Genomic DNA, 27,638 nt, shown 5'->3' on the forward strand with positions numbered 1-27,638 from the left:
CGGCACGAAGACAAATACGTTCCTTTGGAAAGAACAAGCTCTGAAAATGATTGCTGGCAGCCTTTATTCAGCAGTACATGCAGATTATTGTCTTCTACAAGCTGGAGAATGTATTCATTCTATCATTTACAGTGGTGATATGTATCAATCAGACAATGCCATTGGTTTGATATGAAGCGATAGAAATGTGCAGAGATTGTTATTTTTTCACTTTTTAAATTTGCAGCAGACAATTAAAGCAATGACCTTGAATGAGTCAGCATTAACAGAAATAGTCCGGTTTTTCATTCAGCTGGAATTGATGAAGCTCTGTCTTATCAGTTGGCTTATTACACGACAGGGTACCGCACAAAACTGGCAATTTCACAGTGATTCCCTCTATCCTTGGCAATTTTGATGTACCCTTCTTCACCCCAGTCTGTTCCCCAGCTGGAAAATAAGACAATTGATTGGTGTTGGAATCAAAACGCTGATAAAAGAGACATGTTTGGAGAAGCAGCTGTTTTAACTCTGGTATATAATTGAAATTATTTTAGGGACTGAATTCTGGAATTACTGAGCTAGATAATGAGTTGTAAAGAATAAGTTGCATCAGGCTGGAAAGAGTCAATTGTTTTCTTTTACATCAATTGCTGATCTTTACAGTACGTATGGACTCACTACAACATTTAAAATGGCATGAGGTGAGATCCTTATCAGGGATAGGTCTGCAGCTGGAGTAGATATGAAGGGAAAAGTGAATAGGGACGAGTGAGAGCAGGATATATGCCCTCCTGGAAATTTTCTTCTTGCCTTATGCAGGAGGGGATTTTCTCAGAGTTTTTTTTTTACCTTCACCGTTCTGAGATTTCCTGCCACAGGATAGAGTCTGTGCAGAGCATGAGTTGATTTGGGCACAGGTTACTCAGTGTCTCCTGAACTGCAAGGATACGTCGGCCTTAAAATTTTTTCCATATACGGTTACCCTGCCCAAGTCACATTTCCAGCTTTACCAAAGTGTTCCAGCACCCATTACACTGTAATACTATCTACCTTATCAAACAACAATGTGTATGTTTTTATAAGCTACCCACATACTGTTTCCTCTGGGAAATCATGTAGAAATGTGTGTATATGTGTGTGTGTGTGTGTCTGTGTGTGTCTGTGTGTGTATATTCACCCGAACCACAGGACTTATTTAATCAAACATTTTGTATCCAATCTGGCCCTGAGAATGGGACTGCTTCTTCCAAACCTGACTGCTGTGATTGTAATAACGGCAGCCAGCGACGCCTCATTGAATAAATCGCTGAAAGGAGACAGACGGTGGCAGTTGATGGAAAATATTCATTCTAGAGTTCAGTTACTAATGAAGTACCGCACGCATCAGTTTTGGATCCACTCTTGTTAGTCGATCTTTATATAAATGAACTGAATGAGAGCACAGAAGGATGGTGGATTAATATGCGGATGACATTAAGTTCGTTAGAGTTGTGGACAGTTACTAAGGATGTATGGATTGCAGAGATAAGTAAATAAGCTGCAGAGCTATGACGAAAGCTGGCGAATGCAGTTTAACACGGAAATGTGTGAGGTGATTCAGTTTGGAAGGAATCCAATGTAATGGCCGAATGGTCAGATTCGTGCTTGTGACGATGAGCACAGAGATCTCGGTGTCGAGGCACATCGATGTTTGAATGTTGCCTCCCAGGTTGATAGGGTTATTGAGATGGCATATGGTGTGTTAGCTTTGATTGTTAGGGGAATTCAGTTTCGGAACCAGGAGATCATTCTTCAAGCCGTACAAAACTCTGTTGCAACCACATTCTGGGTAATGTGGACAGTTCTAGTCACCATATTACAGGAAGAATGTGCATGCTTTGGAACGGGTTCAGATGAGATTTACTGGGAAATTGCCAGTTTTGGAGGGAGATATGAAAAGGAAAAGCTGAGGGAGTTAAGGCTGTTTTCGTTAGAAAAACGTTTGAGAGTTGAATTAATTGAGACACATAAGTTAATTAAAATATTTGATAAATTGGACAGTGAGAAGCTTTTTTCCTTGAATATCGATGGCTTGTAGGAGGGCTTTAAAATCAACAGTGATAGATATTGGACAGGTATCAGAGTTAGTTTCTTTCCTCAGATTGTTGTATGGGCTTGGAACTCTGCCTGCAACAGTAGAGACATTGCCACATTTCAGAGTATTTAAATGGTCATTGGTCAGGCATATGGACGAGAATGGAATAGTGTTTGTTACATGGGCTTCAGATTGGTTCCACAGGCCGGCGCAACATGGAGTGTCGAAAGGCATGTAATGGGCTGTGAAGTTCTATGTTCAACGTTCCAGAATTGGGGCTGTTAATCTGGTCCCATCAGTGCCCTGGTGTCTGGTGAGACGGTTGAGTGATTCGAGCTTTGTCCTTGTTTCCCTGTGAACAGGTTGTACAGTTGGGTTTGAGGTCTGGCTTTCCCGCCCATTGCCCCAGTAAATTGCTTTTTGTTGTGTATAGCTGTTAATTTTAACCGTATGTTTGTAATTTATATTGGAAAGTTAAAAAAAAGGTTATGATTCAGGGATAATGGCACTCTGATGCCTGCCTCTGTACGAAGCAATACTTCAGGCAAGAACCGTACACTTGTAAGTGCAGCGTTACTTGGTGATGGGATACCTGCCTCTGACGTTTTTTTCAGATATGATCCCAGACAGCACAACCATTAAGCATTCACTTCCAGATAAACACAGTGTTACGTCCTCGTTGAACAGATACACAGGTTACATCACAGAGACAGAAAATTCACGCCATCTCACTATCCATTCTCCGTCTGTGATCAGATGTTTGTTATTTCATAGAGTACGGACCTGTTTTTAACCAGCCAATAGCTCATTCCATCCTCAATTCCAAAACCAACCACCAGCACTTCATTGGTTACATATCCATTGCAATTTTCATCATAGTAAACTCCTGTAAGGAGACACATATTAAACGGTTTATCCGTGAAATATTTAATTAGTGTAAATTTAGCTTTGATTAATGAGCATTGATATGTCTCTTTTTACAAATTGTCTTCAAATTGATCGTCCTCACTCCGCACCATTACTTCTGTTGACTTTAATCAATGTTTCCCAATGACATCGCCTCCGCCATTCTCACTTCCTCTAGGCACATCCTTCGGAATCATAGAGTTTTATAGCGTAGAAATGCTTCGATCCTTCGATCGAACTCGTCCATGCTGAGCACATATCCTCAACCAATCTACTCCTATTTTCCAGCACTTGGCCAATATCCCTGTAAACCATGCCTGTTCATGTACCCATCCAGATGTCTTTTCTAATGCTGTAATTTCATCACTCTCCACCACTTCCTCTGGTATGTCATTCCAGACACTTACCATTCTGTGTGAAAACATTGCTCCTCAGGTAACTTTTAAATCCTTCCCCTCTCACCTTAAACGTATGGTCTATAGTTTTGGACTCCCCTCCTCTTTTTTGTCCAATACCCATTATTGTTTATGAACCTCCACAAGCTCACCCTTCAGTCTCTGTCGTACCAGCGATCAAGGCTGCAGCCTTCTCAGCCTCGGGCAGAAGTGAGGACTGCAGATGCTGGAGATCAGAGTCCACATTAGACTTATGCTGGAAATTAACAGCAGGTCAGGCAGCATCTGAAGAGCAGGAAAATCGACTTTTCGAGCACAGGAAGGGCTTTTGCACAAAACTCGATTTTCCTCGTCCTAAAATGCTGCCAGACCTGCTGTGTTTCTCGAGCAAACCTCTAAGCTGGACACTATTCAGCCTCACTCTACCCCTCAAATACTTCAACCCTTGCTAAGTCCTAGTAAATATTTTCTGGATCCTCTCAAATTTAACAAAATCTTTCTTATAACAGTAAGTCCAGACTTTAGCATAAAATTCTAAAACTGGCCTTACCAATGTCCTGCGCAGCTGGAACATGACATCCCAAAGCTGACGAGTGCTGCTTCCACTACCCTGTATACGTGTGACTCCAAAATCATGGAACTGTGCACGCGGGCCCCGAGGTCTCTTTTTTTTTTAAAATAACACTCCCTCAGGCCCTGAAACCTGCTGCTATATATATACTTTCTTTAATTGTCTCCTTTCCATTCCTGCTGGCACTGGACCACCATCCCTTTTCTTATTTAATTTCCTTGTTCCACCCAATCACAGACTATCTGTTTTCCAATTGAAGGTCCGACCTTGATTACATTCTTCCAGTTTTTATTATTTTTGCTGTTGTTTTTGTATCAATGATTGATATAGTATCTTGCCGAGACTATTTTCGGTGTAGAGATAATTTATCAGACATTGGCAGAACACACTGACCATGGTATCTGACCGTGTGAAACATTAGTTTGGTGCCATGTGTGTTAACACATTCTGTTAACTTACAAAATCCTACACCTGGGGCGATGAAGGAGCTCCCCTCTGCATTCAGTATTTTCTAGTTTGTCTCCAATTGTGGGTTATACAGTAGAAGTGTTTTGTGATTTGAAATGTTGATGAAGTCAATACGGAATGGGCCTGCACATGGAGACGACCTGTGTCATCATCACAAGGAAGCTGTGCAGGCGTCGATCTCCCTGTTCAGACCACCGTCTTTGCAAGTCATCTCGAGTTGCCACACGAGAGGAGATCAAGAAAGGAACAGAAACAGCTGCTGACAGAAAAGGTGGAGCAGAGAGTGAAGGACTCTCAGCAGGAGGCCAAGAGATTTCATGTCAAAGGTCTCGCCCTTCCTCTTAATCCAGATACAGTGAGTGTAGCGTCTCCATTTTACAATAAAAAACGCTGACTTGTGCAGACACTCAGCAGCACATCAGGACAGTTACACCTCACTATCAGTTCTCTTAGCTCCAGCACAACGTTTTGAGCTGTTTGCATCACTCCGAATGGGAGCAGGTCCATTTCTCATTTCCATTCCTGAGCTCAGTTTGTAGTATGCTCTAGCTTTAACTCGATAATATCTGACAGTACTGGACGGCATGTGACACGGGGGAGAGACTGGGCAGGAACAAGGGTAAGAGTCATGGTCCATGGTAAACTTTGCAGTAATATTAATACCAAAATAGTGACAGTAAATGTGTCAGTAGATGTATGATTTCTAATACCTTTTCTTGAACAGTCGATAATCTGATTCAACGACATCATCCAGTGCTCTGCGACTTACCTCCTTTATAATGTTGAAAAGATTTCAGACTTGCATTAATCACAACAGCCATCGGTCCTATCTCTCTCACTGCTTGTTCCAATGCTGTCTCGCCTCCCCAAACCCATTTGCTGTCAGTGATTTTAGCAGCAATTTTATTTGGTTCAAATCTGCAATAGCGTCCCACCTAAATTTTAAATAAAATGTTAAAAAGGAACACTCATTAGGATCATGATAAAGCTATTTTTTTCTTTTCTTGACACTTTTCTGCATTCCGACGTTGGCAGCCAATTTATTTTCCCAAACCTGTGTGATATTTGTTCACTGTTTTATAGAAAAAAGTTCATTTATAGTGACTTAGCACGAAAACAAACCGTTTGTTCCAACTCGTCCACGCCGGTCACATATCCTGACGTATTGTAGTCTCATTCACGACCATTTGGCCCTGAACACTTCGAATCTATATACCCATCTGGGTACCTTTTAAATTTTGTAATTGTATCAGCCTCCACCATTTATTCAGGCAGGTCATTCCATACATACATGAGCTGAAAATGTGTTGCTGGAAAGCGCAGCAGGTCAGGCAGCATCCAGGGAACAGGAGAATCGACGTTTCGGGCATAAACCCTTCTTCAGGAATGAGGAAAGTTTGTCCAGCAGGCTAAGATAAAAGGTAGGGAGGAGGGACTTGGGGAGGGGCGTCGGAAATGTGATAGGTGGAAAGAGGTCAAGGTGAGGGTGATAGGTCAGACTGGGGTGGGGGCGGAGAGGTCAGGAAGAAGATTGAAGGTTCGGAAGGCGGTGCTGAATTCGATGAATTTGACTGAGACAAGGTGGGGGAAGGGAAAATGAGGAAACTGGTGAAATCCGAATTCATCCCTTGTGGTTGGAGGGTTCCTAGGCGGAAGATGAGGCGCTCTTCCTCCAACCGTCGTGTTGTTGTGGTCTGGCGATGGAGGAGTCCAAAGACCTGCATATCCTTGGTGGAGTGGGAGGGGGAGTTAAAGTGTTGAGCCACAGGGTGGTTGGGTTGGTTGGTCCGGGTGTCCCAGAGGATGCTGCCTGACCTGCTGCGCTTTTCCAGCAACACATTTTCAGCTCTGATCTCCAGCATCTGCAGTCCTCACTTTCTCCTCCATACATACATAATCCTTGGCCCGAAACAATTACAATCAGATCATTTTTAGGGTTTTCTTGTGTCAAAGTTAATATTTATTGCTCAATGTATTCGAAACATTCTACACTGAGACCAAGCAATGGTATTGCAAATGAATTGAAATGCGAATACATGAAGAACATTGTTCTTTGCCTTGACAATTCAATATCCCAATCAAGCTCACCCTCTGGTTCGCTCATAGCGAAACTGCATTAGAAAGAGTAGAGCCTCTTCACAGTTTTCGTCGACTCATCTGAAAATTGTGATCGTACATTCGTGAATTAAAATCTTCACATGCAGATAAACGTTTCCCAAACCGTCAATAATTGCAACATTAGAGTCGTTGGATTACATCTAATTAGTATTAAACTCAGTACCTATTCAAATATTTCCACATTCATCTTAAGTCTCTGCTCTCTAGGTTTGGACTCCGATCCCATGGCTAAAACATTCTGCTCTTCACCCGATCCATGTACTTCATGATTTTATAAACCCTGATAATGTCAACCCTCAGCCTCTGTTCCTCCGCTTGGAGAAAAGCCCCAGCCTATTCTTCTCTCCCGATAACTGAAACCCAATCCCAGCAACATCCTCGTCAATATTTTCTGCACCCTGTGAAAGTTAACAACATCGTCCCTTTAACAGAGCAACCAAACATGTGTACAGTTTTACAAAAGTGGCCTCGCCAATGTCCCGTACAGCTGCAATATGACGTCCCAATACCTGTATCAATGTTTTGAACAATGAAGGTAACTGTGCCAAGTGCCTCCTTCACCATCCTATCTATCCTCGGGTCCACCTCCAAGGAATTATGCATCTGCACTCTTGGCCTCTCTGTAAATTCCTGCATGTTGGAAATGATGAAGTATATTGATTGTCTAAAGTATGGCCACTCTGCCCGTGTTTAAACGAAAATTGGAAAATTATAAATGTGGTAAGTGTTTGCAGAGTGTTGCTACTGTCTGATGGAGTGAAGATTCTGGTCAATAATTTTCAATTACTTCTCACCAATGTTGCAGTTACTTCAGCTTCAGGACACAGGGCAGAACATAATGCCAACTCTGGGGTGAGATTGATACTGGGAGTGATATTGAAATGGGTGGTTGTGTGTAACAGGAGGGATTGCCACATTCACCCAGATTTAATTCCAAGATAGCTTAAAATGTAGTTGTGGCAGACTGTACAGCGTTCATTCCCTATTCAAACTTGGATTGGAGAAGGTGTGATGAGCTGCCTTCCAGAACATTTGCAGAATGTTTGATCGGTAATTTTCTGTTCGAGAAGGAGTTCAAGGCTTTGGACCCAAAGTCGGTGACGGAGTGACAATAAATTTCTGAGCCCAGATGGTGAGTGATTTGAGGGGATGTTGCAGGGAGTGGTGTTAACTGTATCTACTGCCCTCCTTGGCGGAAGTGGTCTTCGGTTTGGAAAATTCTGTCGACAGTCCATCAGTCAAATTCACAGCTGTAGCTCGTGGATTGTATATACTGCTATCACTTTGTGATGATATTGGAGGGAATTAATATTTGTGGATTTGATGCCAGACAAATGGAATGAATGTCCTGGATGGTGTCAAACCTACTCAGTGTCAAAACATAGAACATTGAACAGTGCAGCACAGTGCAGGCCCTTCGGACACCAAAGTTGTGTCAAACATTTATCTTAATCTAAGATCAACCTGAATACATACCACTCAAATTGCTGTCATGCATGTGCTTGTCCAGCAGTCGCTTAAATGTTCTGAATGTCTCTAACTTTACTACCAAAGCTAGCAGTGCAGGCCACGCATCAAAAACTCTGCGGAAACAACCTACCTCTGGTATCTTCCCTTTACTTTCTCCAGTGACCATAACTGTATGACCTCTCGTGACAGCCTTTTTCCTGGGTAAACGTCTCTGGTTACCTTCCACTTCTTTATCCAAGCCATTTATAAAAAAAAAACAACAAAGAGAAAAGGCCCAAGAACAGATCCGTGCAGGAGATCACTGGTCTCCGACCTTCAATGAATGACATCCCATCCACGACCATTTCCTGTCTTCTATCAGCCAGCCAATTCCGTATACAGGCAGCCAAATTTCAATAGATCCTATAACCTCCTAACTTGCTGAATGAGCCTTCCGTGGGGAACCCATCAAATACCTTACTGAAGTCCATATACATCCTATCCACTGCTCGACCTTCATCAACCTGTCTCGACACATCCTCAAAGAACGCAATAAGAATTGCGATGCATGACATGCTCCTCAAAAAGCCATATTTATTTTCCTTAATCAAAAATCTTTGTCCAAACTCCTATATCTGCGAACTTTTTCCAGTACCTTACTGACCACAGACGTAAATCTACCGAGACAATAATTTCCAGTTTTTTTCACCTATTTAATTCCTTGAAGAGAATTAAAATATATGCCTCCCTCCAAACATAAAGAACCACTCCTGTGAAGAGGTTGGATTCAAAGATCATTGCCAGAGGTGCAGCAATCTCACTTCTCACTTCTTGTAGGATATGTGGATAGATCTGATCCCGCCCTCGAGATTGAATCATACTCACGCTTTCCAGAATTTCTACCATATCCACATTCTTAATATCAATCTGTTCAAGCCTATTAAGCTCTTCCCCAGTATTCTCTCTATCATCAAGCTCCCTCTCTCTCATGAATACTATAGCAAAAAAAAACTCATTTTGATCCTTTTGTATCTCGCCACGCTCGATGCTTAAGTTCCCTCCATTGGCTTGGATCCAGCTTAGACTCTCTCAGATCATTCTCTTATTCCAAATGTACGTGTGCAAAACATTCGGATTTTTTCAAATCATTCCCGCCAAGGCTTTCTCATGCCCCCAACCAGTTTTCCTTCGTCCATTTTTGAGTTATTTCCTTTCGACGCTGTAATCGTCAAACTTTTCGCCAGATCCCGCTTTTCTGCTCTTGTCATCCAGGGCTCCTTTCCTTTAAAATTCTGCAACGGTCTCATTGGGACAAAGTTATTCAACACAGTAAAAAATAGCTCCACATTTCTGTTGTGCATTTCCATAGAACAATTATTCCTAATTTACACTCCACAGGTCCTGTCGAAGAGCAGTAAAACATCCCGTCTCCAGATTAAATTCCCTCTCATACAGGAAAAAGTGAGGACTGCAGATGATGGAGATCAGAGCTGAATATGTGTTGCTGGAAAAGCGCAGCAGGTCAAGCAGCATCCAAGGAGCAGGAGAATCGACGTTTCAGGCATGAGCCCTTCTTCCTGAAGAATGGCTCATGCCCAAAACGTCGATTCCCCTGCTCCTTTGATGCTGCCTGACCTGCTGCGCCTTTCCAGCAACACATTTTCAGCTTCCCTCTCATACAGTCCGTTTCTATTCCTCCCCGTGGCGACCACAAATTTGTGGCATTGATGCTCTCTGTCACCGAAATGCTCTCCCACCGAGATATCTGACACCTGGCCTGGCGAATTGCCTAGCAGCAAATCCAATATTGTCTCCCCCAGTCGGCCTATCTATTTATTGAATCAGGAATACTTCCTGGAAACACCCAACAAAATCATATCCATCCAGATAATCTGCACCACGGATGTTCCTATTAATATTGGGGAATTTCAAATCACCCTGATCAGCAATTCTGATATATCTGCACGTTTCCGAGATCTACTGTCCAATCTGTCCAATGTCGATAGTAGACAACCAATAAAATAACTGTTTCTTTCTTTGTTGTCGGAGCTGCAGTCATCCAGGGAAGTGGAAGTATTCCACCATATCCTTGCCTTTTGTTTAGTTGATGGAAAGGCTTCAGAGATGTTGATAGTGTGCGATTCAGTGATGGTTAAATTATCTCTCTTGTTGGATTTTGTCATTGCCTGGCACTTGTCTGGTGAGAATGTTACTTGTCATTTATCTTCGCAAGTGGAGATATTGTCCACACCTTGCCGCATTGGAGACAGATTTCTTCAAAATGTGATAAGAAGGGCTTATGCCCGAAACGTCGATTCTCCTGTTCCTTGGATGCTGCCTGACCTGATGCGCTTTTCCAGCAACACATTTTCAGCTAAATTCAAATGGTGCAGACAATCGTGTAGATATTCCCCCTGCTTACCTTTTGGATAGAAGGTCACTGACGAAGCAGCTGAAGATGGCTGTACCAAGAAGGCTACACTGAGGAACTCCGATCGAAATGTCCTGAGCAGAAAGACATCAAATAACTGCAAACACCTTTCAGTGTGTTCGATATAATTACAACCAAAAGAATTTTTTTCTTCCAATTCCCATTCACTCCAGATTTTCTTGGGCTCCTTCATGTTACGTCATGCCTTGATGGAAAGGGGTGTCATTCTCATTTTAACTCTTGAGGTCAGGTTGTTTCCCCAACTATGGAGTGTAAACTAGGGACTAAAGGTGTAATGAATCACAAGCCAAGTATTCGTGCTGGAGTCCAAACTGAGGCTGCCAAATTGGCAATTTATAATACTGAGCAGTCCTGATCCCAATGCCAATATAATTCATTCAGGGTGAGTGAGGTGCTCAACATGAGAGGACAACGACATGCAAATGTGTTCAGCATTGCTTGTAGATTTAGGGGTCGGGAAAATATCAAGTAAAAGTTGAGGAAGGGTACACCTGCTGTTATCTGACCTCACTGCACCACAACCCACCCCAGCCAAACACACCCCTACACAAAGCTGTGTTGTGATCGTCACCTCCCCTCCTCTCACTCAATCACTTACTGTTGGTCTGTTACCCAAGATCAATACCAGCCCTCAGGTTGTTGTACTGAATGTTACTGCCTTCCTGTTGAGCAGGGCCACTGGCCTCTGGCTGGTCATGACCACTCTTTGGCGCTGTCATTTGTGCAAACCCTTCTCTTGTCCAGCTCAGTGCCCAAGTGATAGTACCTACACTGTGGCTTCATGAAAAGAGGGGACTCTGTTAATGTTGACTCGCCAGCCAGTGAGTGAGAGGCCATCACCTCCATAAAACTTAGCCATATAATAGGTTTAGTTTAGAGTGATGCCCAGTCACCAGATCATGTACGCCTGTCACATGACGAGAGTGTTTATTTCATTCAGTTGTTTCTTTGGCCAATGAAACGCTGGATTTTGGAGATCAGAGTACGTGGGCAGACAATGAACTTAAAGTCTACATTGCCTGTGGCCTCAGATTACCACAGGAACAATTAAGCAGTGTTGACACAAACCGAAAATAAAAGCAACAGCTGTCCTGGATAATAACGCACATGTCATCTACAATGAGTCCAGACATGAGAGTGTGGAAGAGCTGGGGTAAGAACTTGAAGAATGAACTGAAAAACAAGGTGAAACTGTGTGACATTGAGACAAAGAGCTGGGATTTGCAAGCAAGAGGCTGATCCCAATCAAATCCAATACTCGGGGCAATTGTGACGTGTAGAAAGACAACAACGGCTTGTGGAGTAACAACATCAACTGTAAAGCAACTTACGCAAAAAAGTCTCCTGAGTATAGATTCAAGCCGAGTTTCTTAATTACACCACAATATGCCAAATGTCAACCCAGCAAGTTGCACGGTAAATGCCATTCCTAAAGAGTAAACACCTCTCTTAACAAAGGACCATATTGACACACAGACCTATCAACGACATGAGCACGTAATTCGAAGATTTCTCATCAAATGTTTATGACTTCTTATAGCTCACACTCCAAACGTAAGTTGTTCCTTTTCATGTAAAATTGCAACTTATATTAGAGTGACTGACCAGCCCGATGGGGCATATGGGAGAAGCAGACAGACTAAAAATACTTACCTTTATTCCTGACTCATCAGATCTGTCCATCGCGGTGTTAGGATGTGAACTGTTATAGTGGATGGTGCACTTACCCGTCTGAAGGGCAGAACATGCTGAATGTTCCATTGATTCAGCTGAACATCATATCCACATCCTAACTCACAGCATCATAGTATCCCCAGAGTGCAAAAAATGCCCATTCGGCCCTACCTTATCCCTGAAACCCTGCGTCTCCCATGGCTTAGACACCTAACCTATACTTCCCTGCGCACTATGGTTAGCTTAACATAGACAATCCCCCTAACCTCCACATCTTTGTGCTGTGGGAATGGTGAGCATTAATTCACAGAAATGGAAGTACTCTTAACTCCTCAGACACATTGGCTGAGGGTACGAGGTGTTGTGTCAAGATGTAGGAGAGCATTCCAAGATAAGGTTGAGATGACTGGGAGTGCTGAAAGATTATATTCTCTCAGCCTCCTTAATGCTACTTGTGCAGTGACACTTTCAGAAACCTGAGGGCAGACTCTCAGGGAAGGATTGACACAGATCCAGCATGGCAGCTCCCATTTGAAAAGCGGTGAATTCCACGGTCTATTATCATGGATGTTGGAAAAAGTCCGTGCTTTTGTAAAGCACCTAAGGATTATCATTTGAGTTATTTACTGTCACGTGCATATTCTTTGCACATACAGTGAAATGTGTTGTATAGTGTTGCCACGCTGCAGCACCATCTCAAAACACATTTAAAATCACAACATACAATATAAAGGAGAAAGAAATGGAGAAATAAAGAAAACGTCCAACTACATAATACTTGCTAAGTACTCCATCATGGACATGCTGGTCAGGCATGTGTCCCCTTCTCTATCACCGTCGGAATGTAAGTCGCCCAATGTTTGGCAGCATCTTGACTCCGCTGATGCCTTGGTCAAAAGGAGACCTTAATGGACCTCACTGATGCTGCTTGGCATGACATTGGTCCAAACACGATTCTGTTGTTACCACGAGGCTGCTTTAGACATCGGTTACTAATGCAATCACTGCCGTTGCTGCCCGTTCTTGTACTGTGCCGAAGCTCCATTGCTGCCTCCATTAATCTGTGATGGCGACCTGCACTGACAGGTACCCAAACTCAACTTCTCCCCATCTCCATGAATCTGTGCTGGATACAGATCATGACAGGAACCCGAAAACACCTTTCCCCTCCCTCCATGAATCTGCGCTGGATAGCGACACTGACAGAACCCAAACTAATCTTCACTAAATTATGATGGATGCAGGAATACCAGGAAACCAAACTCACATTTTCTGCCTTCATGAATCTGAGCTGGATACAGATACTGACAGGAAACAAATCTCACCTTCGCTCTTCCTCCGTGAACATCTGCTGGATAAAGACACTGACAGAAAACTAACCCACTTGCACGCTACCTCCATGAATCTGTGCTGGGTGCAGATGCTGCCAAAATCCCAGACTCACCTGCACAGCTAATTTTGTGAATCTATGATAGATACAGACATTGCCATGAACGAAAATAGAGCTCATCTGCTGCCTGCACGAAACTGTACTGGATATGGACTCTGCCCCGGACCTAGACTCATCACCGCCTGAGCAGCCATGAATTGGCGTCAGGGCAGGAGCCATCAGGAACCCAAACTCTCTCGGCTATCTCCGATGTGAGTCCATGCTGCTCGACACACTCACAGATTTCGCTGCTCTTCACCAAGAGGTAATTAAAATAAACTCCAAGAAAACTTGCAAGTGAACGCAGACAGGACAGAGAAATGAAATAAAACGAAATGAGAATGAACCCCGACTCCACCACAATCTTACTAGAAGTCTAGGGGATTTACCTTTCCTGTGTAAGGGTAAGTTTCCTCAGAGTTGATGCCTTGAAAATCAATCACTTGATGAAAGCCGTTCAATGCCGTTCCAAGAAAGCATCCGTTTCTTGGTTCCTTACAATCAATCAGATTCTGTTCACTGAGAGAAACCAAGTTTCCATGCCTTTTTGCCCACTGACCTTCTATGGCACCAGTTGCACTGAAAGCCCAGTCAGAATGACATTGACCCTAGTGTTGACAGAAATATAACCACATTAAATCATATTGATCGAAAAACGATAGCCAGTTTGCATCTACATTCATTTGGAACACCGTCTCAGACTAATGTTCTTAGTCTAAATGTTTGTTCAGGTTTCTCAGAAATACACAAATCTGTGAATATCGGTGTGCCTGGGTTCGGATTTGATTTGATTTATGTCTTGTAACGTGTCACGAACAACAGTGAAACACTTTGTTTATGAGCAACAGAGGCACATGATAGTATGCGAGGATGAAGAGATCAAAAAAGACTTGGACAAATCTTACATTGTAGAGAGTGGGCACAAGGCAAATTCAATGTAAGCAAGACCAGTATGATTTGAGCTAGAGAGTCTCATAACCGTCTAATAACAGCTGGGGAAAAGCTGTTCCTGCACCTGCTGGTGGATATATTCAAGCTTCAGTATCTTCTACCTGAAGGAATGCATGTAAGGAGTACATTACCGGGGTGAGGTAGGTCCTTGATGATTTTGCCTGCCGTTTCGTGGCAGCGAGGTGTGTAAGTGGAGTTCATAGATAGAGTATTCGATTCTATGATCGTCTGGGACTCGCACATAACCTTCAGTAGTTTGTTATGATCCTGAGCTTCGCAGTTGCCATACCTGGCCTTCTGGACCCAGACAGTATGCGCTCAAAGGTGCAGCTGTCGAAGTTAGTGAGGGTCGTTGTGCACATGCCAAAATTCCTGAGCTCTCTGAGGAAGAAGAGGTGTTGTTGCATATTTTCCAACGGCACAAACACATGGTATTTTCCGGAAAGTTTGTCCATTATGGTCAGTCTAGGAAATTTGACATTTTCCATTCTCTCAACCTCATTCCCATTGATGGAAATGGAAGAGTGTTGTTCTCCTTTCCTTCTGAAGTAAAATATGTGTTCTTTAATTTTACCGAAATTGAGAGAGAGAGACGCTATTCTCATTGCGTCACGTCAATGATCCCTCTATCTCCATTCTGTCTTTTCATTAATCGTTGTCAAATTCCCCTCCTGTTACAGTGCTGTCGTCAGTGAATGTATAGATGGTGTTCGTTCGGAATTCGTGGGTGTAAAGGGAGTACAGTAACTGGTTGAGCACTCATTATTGGGGGACGCAAGTGGTGAAGGTTATTCGGGAGAAGGTGCAGTCGCCTATCTTCAATGACTGGTATCTGTGGGTCAGACAGCTGCGGATCCAGTTGCAGAGGATAGAATCATGACCAATGTCACAGGGCTTTGAGTTCAATGTGGAGAGGATAAGAGTGTTGAAGGCAGAGGGGTAGTCAATGAGCAGGAGTCTGACAAAAGTGTACTTGTCCAGATGTTCAAGGGGTGCAGGGCGAGAGATATTTCACCCACTGTGGACCTGTTACTTTAAAAGGCAAATTTTAATTGACCGAGGCAGGCTGGGGGAATGGAGTTTATGTGGACCCTCACCAGCTTCTCGAAGCACTTCATGATTATTGTGCTCATGCCACTGGTCGGTCGTCATTAAGGAACAATGCATGAGTTTTGTTTCCTCACTTACGAAGATGATGGTGGTCTTCTTGAAGCAGGTTGGGACTTCAGCTTATAGAAGAGAGAGTTTGAAGATGTCGGAGAATTTCCCGCTAGCTGGTCCACACTGGAGCTGAGTGCCTGGCGGGGACAGTGTTTGGGCCAAGCAGCGTCCTTAGGGTTATTCCCAGGAGGACTGATCTGATTTCTACAGCAGTGACTAACAACTTGAAGCATTGACATGTAAGAGGATTATGTGATGATGCAAAGTCTCCTTACCAGCAAATCATGTCTCATTATTCAATTTCCCCTCTTGACAAATTCACAAAATGCATTGGCTATCTAGGGAACATGGCATGGCTCTCAGAGAGGGACAGGATGAACGCTGTTTCCGATTTGTTACAAACGACCATGGTGTTCGATCAGACCAAATCGCATCTCAGGGCAAGATGCACAGGCTCCTGTTGTATGGGCTTGCCCATGAACTTTGGCATCTGGACTTTGCTGGTCCACAGTCCAGGGATCGACCATAGTCTGGTGCGGGGGCGGGGTGGGGGGGGGGGGGGTGAGGTGGGGAGTTGTATTTGCGTCTGCAATCCAGAGACATGGTTTCAACAGTCCTTTGGCTACAAAGTGACCAGTTCGGGGATTGGGAACTTTTGTCACAGGAAGAAGAGTTTGCAATTCTTCACCTCTGAGGGCTGTGCGCTGAGAGGTCTTGGAGATTGCAGTTGTGAGCGAGGATGGGTGATAACATTATATGCAATGGTGAATAAAATGAATCTTGGATGGGAAGGGATTCCATAAAGTTGTCGGATGACGTGTGACGGTGTCAGCAGCACAGCCTTACCTCTGCAAACCTTGTTCCTCTTCCTTCCACATGCGACACCAGGCTGTCAGTACACACATTGATCCTATGTGACCATGTCGTTCGGCATCATGGTGCTGCAGTTATATTAAGCCTTCTCTCCAACCGAGAAACAGCCAAGTGGAAGGTCAAGCTGATACCACTTATCGAAAAGGATCAAATAACTTACAAGGTTTGTCACGCTTGCCACTAACCCCCCTTTCCTTCATTGTCTCAGATTTAATGAATACCGGTTACTGGGTTAGGCAGGAAGGATCGGACTCCTTGTTGCTGCCTGTTAGCCCTGCAGTGGTTTGTTCAGTCAGCCTTGCAGCATTTCTGTCTGGCGGGGGTGAGGGAGCTCTGACAATGCTGACCAGAACTGGGAGGCAGTTTGCAGGTGGAGGCTCAGCCACTTCTATGATATCTTGAGTCTGGGTCTTCGGAGAGACCTGTGTGTGCTTCCTCCTCCAGCAGGGCACTGCCCCTATTACTTGTGATTAGAAAGTGGCACCTCGACTACAGGCCTGTGGAGCAGTGGGAGTTGGGGTTCAGCTTTGTGCCCATGGCGAGCAGACACTGAGGGTGCTGGGTCTGCTTCTCCATGGAGGTTAGATGATTCATTGATTGGGATATCTGGGTCCCCACAGTACATCTGCATCCCTGTCGTCTTTCAAGTGTACATCCCTGTCTGCTGCATCTGCTGTTCCCTGGTACATGTAGATGTTTGCCGACAACATGGTCTCTTCTGTCCGCACCGGGTCGCTGGCAGCCCTCCGAGTGCTGTGGGAAATGACACAGTGAGGGGCTTACCAAACTGTGCTCCCACACCCTCAATAGCTCACATTCCCAGGGAGCTGGTGGTGTGTGCTGGACGCAGCCTTACTGATATTTCATCTGAGGCCGCAACACTTTCATGTTCAGAGAACGAGGAGGTGTCTTCTTTCCCTGCGGAGCGAGAGTAGATGCTGACGGAACCGACAGAACACGAGTGACAGAAGTTTGTGGGACCAATGCAAAGACACACTGAAGAATTAATGAGACTGACAGAGCGCTAACAAAGGAGTGATGAGTGGTATTTACTCGCTTAGTGGAATGTGAGTGTATCATGTTTTCTTGTGAGAAACAGGAGTCACTCCTCACAGGTTGAGGAATCTGGTGTCAGACACCTCTCCACCAATCCAAGAGCTTTCTGTCCTCCAGTGTTCTCTCATCTCCTGGAATGACAGAAAGGGAAGGATTGGTGAGAGATTTAAGTTTTGCATGGCTGTTGGTGTTGATACATGCAGAAGGTATTCCGAGGTAGTGAAGTGGCAATGCCGATGCGATGTTGGTTTTGAAGATGAGGAAGACGTCAGTGACAGCATGAATCTGGGTAGGAGGGGGTTCTGGGGCAGGGATAGAGGGAGTCGGAGGGAGAAGGTGGGTGGTCACAGAGATTCTGACACATTGCATTCTTTTGGCAATGTTGGTTGTTTTTCTGTCCCATTCTCTGGCATGTTCGAAAGCATTCCTATCTGAGCAGGGCAAGGTTACCTTGCTCGTGTTCATGTGGGTTCACAGCAGCCTTTGCATGATGGCTCAGCTCCCAGGATATAGGGCGCTAATCAGGATTATATTGAATTGTTTCGGGAAGAAATTGTGTGAAGATTAGACTCGGAGCGGTTATGCGGGATTATAGCTGCATTGAATTAGCTAATGAGATGGTTATGATAACGATAGTGAGAAATCTCACTGAGCCTCGCGGTGGTACCCCTCCCAAACTTTCAATGCCACTGAGACCTAGTGAATCACAGTATAATCCGATCTTTTACAACTCCCATTTGTACACATTACTTCATATGCTTACCAGCAGGCTCTGCTCTCCTGTCGATTAAGGTAAAAACAATGACTACAGATGCTGGAAACCAGATTCTGGATCAATGGTGCTGGATGAGCACAGCAGTTCAGGCAGCATCCGAAAAACTTCAGCAAAATGTCCTCGAATGCTGCCTGATCCCCTGTCGATCAGCTTTGCCCAGTTGGAAAGAATGATTGAGAGAGGTACAAGGCCCAACAGAAGTCAACTGTGAATGTGGTTTTAAAAGTTTGGGTGTCGAGCATATGATCGAATATTCTTTGAATAAGACTGGGCATGGTATCACAAGGAAGCTTGGCACTGCAGCTTGCAACATTACCATTGTTGGGTTGTGCCAATTTACATCTGAACTTATATTTATTACATCGGAATTGTACTGCTGGACTTCAATTTTACAATTTAATCTAACCATTGAATTTGAATTTGAAGTAAAAATTGTCTAGATATTATGAGTAAAAGCACGAATATTACAATTGATACATGTACCATGCTCCCTTGCTTGACCATAGCCAATACCAGGAAACAAATGCAACAAATGCTAGTGCTCTTGGGGGGGGTTTAAACTAACTCTGCAGGGGCATGGGAACCCAGATTGTAGCTTCAGGGTGCAGGGCCTGGAGTCTAGGGAGGTTAGGAACATGGCATCAATTTCCAAGGAGGGTGTCTGTCAACAGGAAAGTGGCTTGAAGTGTGTATACTTCAATGCAAGAAGTATACGAAATAAGGTAGGTGAACTTGCAGCGTGGGTTGGTACCTGGGACTTCGATGTTGTGGCTATTACGGAGACATGGCTAGAACAGGGACAGGATTGGCTTTTGCAGGTTCCAGGATTTAAATGTTTTAGTAGGGTCAGAGGTGGGGGTAAAAGAGGGGGAGGTGTGGCATTGCTTGTCAAAGATAGTATTACAGTGGTGGAAAGGACGATGGATGAGGACTTGCCATCTGAGGTAGTTTGGGCTGAGGTTAGGAATAGGAAAGGTGAGGTCACCCTGTTAGGAGTCTTTTACAGGCCTCCTAATAGTCCTAGAATCATTGAAGAAAGGATAGGGAAGGTGATTCAGGAGATGAGTGACAGTAATAGGGTGGTTGTTATGGGGGACTTTAATTTTCCTGATATTGATTGGGAAAGCTATAGCTCAAGTTCGTTAGATGGGTCAGTGTTTGTTCAATGTGTGCAGGAGAGTTTCCTGACACAATATGTAGACAGGCCAACAAGAGGTGAGGCCATACTGGATTTGGTTCTGGGTAACGAACCAGGCCAGGTGTTAGAATTAGAGGTAGGTGAGCACTTTGGGGATAGTGACCATAATTCGGTGATTTTTACTCTCGTGATGGAGAGGGATAAGTGTGTACTACAGGGCAAGAGTTATAGCTGGGGTCAGGGAAATTATGATGCGGTGAGGCATGACTTAGGATGTGTGGCTTGGAAAAGTAGACTCCAAGGCAAGAGTGTAAATGATATGTGGAGCTTGTTCAAGGAGCAACTATTGAGTGTCCTTGATAATTATGTACCTGTCAGGCAGGGAGGAAAGGGTCGTGCGAGGGAGCCGTGGTTTAATAAGGAATTGGAATCCCTTGTTAAATGGAAGAGGGCGGCCTATCTCAAGATGAGACGTGAAGGTTCAATTGGGGCGATTGAGAGTTATAGGGTAGCCAGGAAGGAGCTGAAGAGAGAGCTAAGAGCAGCAAGGAGGGGACATGAAAGGTCCTTAGTCGGTAGGATTAGGGAAAACCCTAAGGCTTTCGATAGGTATGTTAGGAATAAAAGAATGACTAGGGTAGGAATAGGTCCAGTCAAGGATAGTAGTGGGAAGTTGCGTGTGGAGGCGGAAGAGATTGGGGAGACACTGAATGAATAATTTTCTTCAGTATTTACTCAGGAACAGGGCATTGTCGTCGATGTGAATACTGAGTCACAAATAAGTAGAATGGATGGCTTTGAGGTATGTAGAGAAGAGGTGTTGGAAATCCTGGAAAAGGTGAAAATAGATAAGTCCCCTGGGCCTGATGCCATTTATCCTAGGATTCTCTGGGAAGCAAGGGAGGAGATTGCAGAGCCATTGGCCTTGATTTTTATGTCCTCTTTGTCTACTGGAGTAGTGCCAGAAGACTGGAGGATAGCAAATGTGGTTCCCTTGTTCAAAAAGGGGAGTAGGGATAACCCTAGTAACTATAGGCCGGTGAGTCTCACTTCTGTTGTGGGCAAAGTCTTAGAGAGAATTGTAAGGGATAGGATTTATGCACATCTGGATAGGAATAATGTGATCAAGGATAGTCAGCATGGTTTTGTGAAGGGCAGGTCGTGCCTCACAAACCTTATTGAATTCTTTGAAAAGGTGACGAAGGAGGTTGATGAGGGGAAAGCGGTAGATGTGGTATATATGGATTTTAGTAAGGCGTTTGATAAGGTTCCCCATGGTAGGCTACTGCAGAAAATACGGAGATATGGCATTGAGGGTGAGTTGGAGGTTTGGATTAGGAATTGGCTGGATGGAAGAAGACAGAGGGTAGTAGTTGATGGCAAAGTTTCTTCATGGAGTGCCGTCACTAGCGGTGTTCCGCAAGGATCTGTTTTGGGACCATTGCTGTTTGTCATTTTTATAAATGACCTGGAAGAGGGGTTAGAAGGTTGGGTGAGCAAGTTTGCGGATGATACGAAAGTCGGTGGAGTTGTTGACAGTGAGGAAGGATGTGGCAGGTTACAGCAGGATATAGAGAAGCTGCAGAGCTGGGCAGAAAGGTGGCAAATGGAATTCAATGTAGCTAAGTGTGAGGTGATTCACTTTGGGAAGAATAACAAAAAGATGGGGTACTGGGCTAATGGTCGGATACTTGGTAGTGTGGATGAGCAGAGGGATCTTGGTGTCCATGTACACAGATCTCTGAAAGTTGCCACCCAGGTAAATAGTGCAGTGAGGAAGGCATATGGCGTACTGGCTTTTATTGGTAGAGGAATTGAGTTCCGGAGTCCTGAGGTCATGATGCAGTTGTATAAGACTCTGGTGCGGCCGCATCTGGAATATTGTGTGCAGTTTTGGTCGCCATACTATAGGAAGGATGTGGAGGCACTGGAACGGGTGCAGAGGAGGTTTACCAGGATGTTGCCTGGTATGGAAGGAAGATCGTATGAGGAAAGACTGAGACAGTTGGGGCTGTTTTCATTAGAGAAAAGAAGGTTTAGGGGTGACTTGATTGAGGTGTACAAGATGATTAGGGGGTTAGTGTGAACCTTTTCCCGCGTATGGAGTCGGGTATTACAAGGGGGCATAGCTTTAAATTAAGGGGGGGTAGATATAGGACTGAAGTTAGGGGTAGGTTCTTCACTCAGCGAGTCGTAAGTTCATGGAATGCCCTGCCAGTAGCAGTGGTGGACTCTCCCTCTTTATGTGCATTTAAGCGGGCATTCGATAGGTATATGGAGGATAGTGGGTTAGTATAGGTTAGGTGGGCTTGGATCGGCGCAACATCGAGGGCCAAAGGGCCTGTACTGCGCTGTATTCTTCTATGTTCTATGTAATAAAGCAGGAGAAGCAATTTAGATTAAAAATGATCTACTGAAACGTAGCCTTTCCTAACAATTCCTACAAGCTGATCATAACGCCCAATCCTGTTGAGAAGTTAATGTCTGCACTTAATAAACTTGAGAGCTTTTTCTGATTTTTACCTGGTTTTTCACTGGAGTAACTAATCCTTCTCTCCGCCAGTCAACAGTTGCAGTTCTCAATTGAATGTGACTTTCTTCAGATTCACTACTTTCATCTCTTTCATCAGTTTCAATTTCAGTCATGTTAACAGCTTCGATTCGGAGAAGTCCATTCATGAGCTTATTGAACTCTTCATTGGTCTGAAAATTCAAACACATTGGTGAAATTATTTACTTTTAGTGGTGATAATGTCGGAGAAGTGTCAATAACGTAAGAGAGCTACATTCTACATATTCGCTGACTTTAGCATGAAGTGCGGGGAAAGCAATGAGGGCACTCGCTCCTCGTGTTTAATCTTTGAATGAATAAATGAGCAGCAGGCAAATAAGTGGCCATCCATTTCGTCCCAATCCAATATAAAGCTGTGCGAGAAACCTCGAGCAGCTCAAATATCTCTGCTCGATCTTTCAATTACCAAAATGGCAGGAGCTTTATACATGTGTTTCATTTTGCAAGAATCAGTTCGATAGTCGTCTCTGATCATTAAAACCTGACAGGTCAATTTCATCATGGAAGGATTGGTTAAGTCACCTCAGATTGGTGGGATGTATTGGTGTTTGAGATGAACCTTCCCAATCAGGAGGATTTCAAATTTCATCACTTGCCTGACCTGATTTCCAGATAACACGTTGGCCTTGAGTTGGCCTCATGGCCGTTGGACCATTAGATTTAGATGCGAAACTCAGATTGTTCATTTTCATGAAGATACTGGGTTTGAATGGTTAGAAAATGACCAGATTTGATGCTATCCATCATCACATAACTTACCATCCGGAACTGTGGATGTCTGCATATCAAACTGAGATTGCAGACGGGTATTGAATCATCTGGTGTCGCTTTTTGATTGGTAGGGAGGGGTACATGTCGGTTTGAAAGGGGATTGAATATGTCCCATCCTCTGAGTAATAAGCCGGGCCCTAGGTAATTGCAAAAGTCCGATTTGTGCGTACCTTTTTGCAGGCGATATGGAGCACGTCTTGTTCCAGTCCTACTCTGACCCTTGTCAAAGTTCTGTCTCTGATCCATTGATTGTTGCTTCCTACTCTCACCCAGAATTAGAAATAGTAATCAATTTTACTTCGAATTTCCACCCTTGTCCCAACTTCACCTGGAATCTCTAAAAATCTTCCTTTCCTTTCTTGATTTTAATGTTTCCATTTAAGGGCTAGACCATCTACTGTCTCCCACAGTAACGTTGAACTACGTCTCCTCACACCCTGCTATCTGCAAAGATTCCATTCCATTTTCCTGGCTCTCCACCTGTACTGCATGTTCATTGGTGTCAGCACACACTGGGGTGTTTATCCTTACCGAAGGACTCCTCTCAATGCCGTTGACAGGCTGTCTTACTCAGTTTGCGCAATTGTTTCCTCACCCATAAGAACATAGGAAATAGCAACATGAGTAGACTAGTGGTCCCTCCACCCTGCTCCATCATTCCATTATGATTGACCCAAAATTGCCCATGTTCCCGTTCCTACAATTTCATTGTAACCCTTGATTCCCCTACCGCTTAAGAATCTCTCTCAGATTAGTCATACAGAGAGGCCAAGTGTCATAGAGATGTACAGTATGGAAACAGACCCTTCGGTCCAACCTGTCCATGCTGACCAGATATCCCAACCCAATCAAGTCACACCTGCCAGCACCCAAACCGTATCACTCCAAACCCTTCCTATTCATATACCCATTGCAAATGCCCTTCAAATGTTGCAATTCTGCCAGCCTCCACCACATGGTCTGGAAGCTTGATCCATCCACGTACCACCCACTGTGTGAAAAAGTTGCCCCTTATGTCTCTTTTATATCATTTCCCTCTCGCCCTCAACCTATGCCCTCTAGTTCTGGATTCCCGATCCCAGGGAAAAGAACTACTTTGTCTAATTATCCTATGCATGCACCTCATAATTTTGCAAACCTGCATAAGGTCACTCCTTACCCTCTTCCGCTGCAGAGAACACAACTTCAACTTGTTCAGCCTCTCCCTATCGCTCAAATCCTCCGGTCCAGCCAAAATACTTGTAAATCTTTTCTGAACCCTTTCAAGTTTCACAACATCTTTCCGAATGGATTGAGACCAGACTTGCACGCAATATACCAACAGTGGCCTAACCAATGTCCTCACAACAGCAACATGACATCCCAACACCTGTATTCAATAACATGACAAATATAGGGGAGCATAACAGACGCTTTCTTCAGTATCCTATCTTCCTGCAAAGACATTCAGGCGTCAGAGAGAAGGAATTCCTCGACATCTCGATTTCAAAACGCTGTTGTTGTGATTCGATGATAACTATTCCGAGCCTCTCTAATTCGCGTCAACATTATCTGTGCACACATCCTGTCAAACCCAGTGAGAACATATAAATTTCAAAGGGATCACCTGTCATTCTTATAAACCCCATTCAGTGAAGTCCCCACCTGATTAGTCTTTACTCGCTAGACAATCTTTGGTGCAGTTGTTCCCCTCCATCCCAGAAGAAAAACAGGATTATTTCTGTCTTCACTTTCCACCATCCCATTCTCTGTTTCTTTTTTAGCGAACAAATCCTCTACCAATGCCAATATGTTACGCACTAAACCATAAGTTGTTATTTTGTTCAGCAACAGCTGATGTGGCACTGCATGACATGTCTTTTAAAATTGAAGTGCACACAATATATCGGCTTTCCTGTGGTAAAAAAAAAACGTTTTGTCTCTTTGTTCACTTATTAACATTCGTGTGCACATAGATCCAGCAAGTTATTAAAGAGGCAAAAGAAATATTTGTCTTTAATACAGAGCAAAGACTGTATCAAAGTGGGGAAGTCTTGTTGCGATTGGACAAACACAGAAGGCACTGTGATGAGCATTGATTTCACTCGTTACGGAGGAATATTTGGAAGGAAATTTGAAGCAGGTTAATTAAAATTATTCCTACGAAGAAGAGGGTTATCACAAGAGAAACATTTTGACAGACTGGGCCCACTCCACAACAAAGTTGAGGAGAATGAGTGCAGATCATACTGAAACAAATAAGATTCGAGGGAGATTAACATGGCTAATGGTGAGAGGATGATTTTCTTGATGGGAAAGGTGAGTACAGAACCAAGGCCTGACGGCGTCATTGTCGCTATTATTTACTTATCTATGCGACTTAACTCAGTGATCTGCCTGTATTGTTCGCAAGACACATCTTTTCACTGTGCCTCAGTACATGTCACATTAATTTCAATTCGATTCAATTCAATTCAATTCAGTTCAGTTCAGTTCAGTTCAGCTCAGTTCAATTCAATCCAATTCAATTCCATTAATTTATTTTCAATTCATGGAATGCTGGTGTAATGCTGATGGCATTAGTCACATTTTTTTGAGATGCCAAGAATAGGGGAAATGACCAACTGTCCTGAGGAGCAATAATACAGAGAGCAGGATCATGTACTTCAATTTGCTTGGAATGCAGGTTAGTTTAACGGCTGTGGGATAGTTTAGTCAGCGATAGGTAGGGCGGAGCCAGAGATCCAGCAGACTCAAGAAGAATATTGTTGCCGAAGGGAGCAGCTTCCACAGTACAGAATGCAACTCCTGCTTCCAGACGTCATAATGGACAGCATCTGTGAAGACTCAACAACACAGCGGTGTATCCATAGTGTAACTGCCGTCCATAGAGGGAGCTCAAGCCAGCCAGTGTTGTTTAATGCAATTTAGTTGTACAGTATCTGATCGTGCAAGTGAGCAGAAATGATCGAATCAGGGGGTTGTTAGTCATTAGAGTTCTCTTCCGCAGAGAGAAATGGAGACTTGAGTCATTGAATATATACAAATTTGAGAGAGATGTTTTTGATTTCCAGAGAAGTTGCGGGTTATGAAAACCTGGAATGAGAAGGAAGGAATCAATAATTTGGAGTAAAGTGAGATCAGTCATTGAGTGTACTGAATGAGTGAGTCAGCTTGCTGGACCAAATGTCCAATTGCTGCTCCTGTAGCTGAATATAACTTCACAATTATAGAGCTTCACAATTTCACAATGACCAGCATCAAATAGATCCCAGACGACACATCCCGTACACACCAGAGCTCCAAATTTGTTCATTCCCACTTTAGATGTGCGTTTTCCCAATGAGTGTTCGATGTTGTGTTGTTCGATGTATCTCATATTGTCCTCCCATATCATTCTCCTGTAACTCGCCTCATCCTGAATAAAGAGATTAATATAATCAGGCTGCAGCATCTTTCATTTATAAAATTATACAGAAGCATTAAAATCCGCTTGTGAAACCTGAAATAACATTTTGCTGTCAGGGTCCATCCTCCCACCCAGATCTGAAAATTATTAATCAGGTTCCCCTCACCCCACTCAATATAACGCACTCATAGCAAAACCTGTCGAGCTGCCAGTCTGAGAGATTCATGCTGAAAGTGAATTAAGAATAAAATAGCTGAACAAGAGGATGGTTTAATCGACCGTCATGAATGACGTTGACAATGGATATGTTCTCTGTACTTCCACCTGTCCCTGTCTGAAGTAAGGTTAAGCCAGTGGCAGGCAGGGAATTCAATAAACCACGTCCTTGCGAAAAAAACCGAGGCCAATACATGGGCAATTACTGTGCATGTATATACCTTCTTAACCTGTTGTGTGAGAGACCTGCCTTAAGCTGCCAGCATAGTAAAATCGGTGTCGGCAAAGAGATGCTTCATTGATTGGGCCGCTTGGGATGATCAGACGGCTTCCCCATCCCTCTGTCTCCAAGTTGCCCACTTACAATTATCTCTTCAACACCAAGAATGGATCTTAATCTTCCAGAGACAGGTTTGTGGTCTTTGTAGTAAATCCAACAGGACTGCAGCGGGATCGTAGTAAATTAAGATACACCAAGTCGCTACTGATTCACTTTTTGTTTGGTGAGTTCTCTAATGAAGTTAGAAATTTGGAGAATACCCATTGAATTTCAAGATCAATATTTTCTCAATGTCACTTCACTCAACAGATACCTATCATTGACTGCAGCTACATATTCTCAATCTCTGCCAAATGTGTGCAGACCATTCCTATTCTGAGTGAGCTTAACATTACAGACTCTCCTTTTACCTTGGTGTACTGGTTCCCATGTTGTGATTTCCAATTTTTCCAGTCTTCATCCAATTTCGAATCAAATGTGCCTGTTGAGGCTGCAGCCAGAATAGATACCGCCACACTGCCCAGAAAGAGCCAGAAGTTCATGATGGACAACCTAATAGGCAAAACCAGTGGGCCTTAGACAGGGAGTGGGTAATTTTCAAGTTAGCTGTTTCCTTATTCTGAGAAGGAACAAAATAAATTGTACAAATAATACAAACAATAAAATTCCAACAATTCATCCAATGCTGAAAGTTTAATGTCATTCACCTTCATGAGGCATCGTCAGTGGATTGGAATCTTCCAGCACTGGATTGATCAACTTAATGACGTTTTAAATTTAAAACCAATTATTGGAAAGAACACGTTAAAATGAAATCATACTTTTCCATAAATTGCCTTCTTGTGATGAAGGTTATTTGACTCACGGTCCACAGGTTTAATCAGTCAACAGCTCATGTCGTAATGATTACATTGCATTCAACCTTACATTGAGCAATGA

The 27,638-nt window shown here is 43.6% G+C and overlaps 1 protein-coding gene across 1 annotated transcript; it reads right to left on the reverse strand.

Annotated features, from left to right (window-relative positions):
- Positions 1-299: 299 nt before the first annotated feature.
- On the reverse strand, positions 300-27,305 carry LOC122547620 (procathepsin L-like). Its single transcript, XM_087976618.1, has 7 exons — positions 27,110-27,305; positions 26,090-26,212; positions 21,996-22,175; positions 13,908-14,126; positions 5,166-5,331; positions 2,840-2,942; positions 300-429 (listed from the first exon to the last, which is right to left on the reverse strand). The coding sequence occupies exons 1-7, from the start codon at positions 27,239-27,241 to the stop codon at positions 330-332; spliced, it is 1,023 nt and encodes a 340-aa protein (XP_087832744.1). The 5' UTR covers positions 27,242-27,305; the 3' UTR covers positions 300-329.
- Positions 27,306-27,638: the final 333 nt, after the last annotated feature.

The sequence above is a fragment of the Chiloscyllium plagiosum genome, unplaced genomic scaffold, assembly GCF_037043375.1.
Source record: "Chiloscyllium plagiosum isolate Xiang-an unplaced genomic scaffold, Cpla_swu_hap1 HiC_scaffold_29, whole genome shotgun sequence".
Classification (NCBI taxonomy): Eukaryota; Metazoa; Chordata; class Chondrichthyes; order Orectolobiformes; family Hemiscylliidae; genus Chiloscyllium; species Chiloscyllium plagiosum.

Coding starts and splice junctions, on each gene's coding strand:
- LOC122547620 (XM_087976618.1), bottom strand. CDS start 27,241: ATGAACTTCTGGCTCTTTCTGGGCAGTGTGGCGGTATCTATTCTGGCT. Junction 26,213..27,109: donor ATGGGAACCAGTACACCAAG/GTAAAAGGAGAG, acceptor CTCTTTATTCAG/GATGAGGCGAGTTACAGGAG. Junction 14,127..21,995: donor TTACTCCAGTGAAAAACCAG/GTAAAAATCAGA, acceptor TGTCAACACTAG/GGTCAATGTCATTCTGACTG.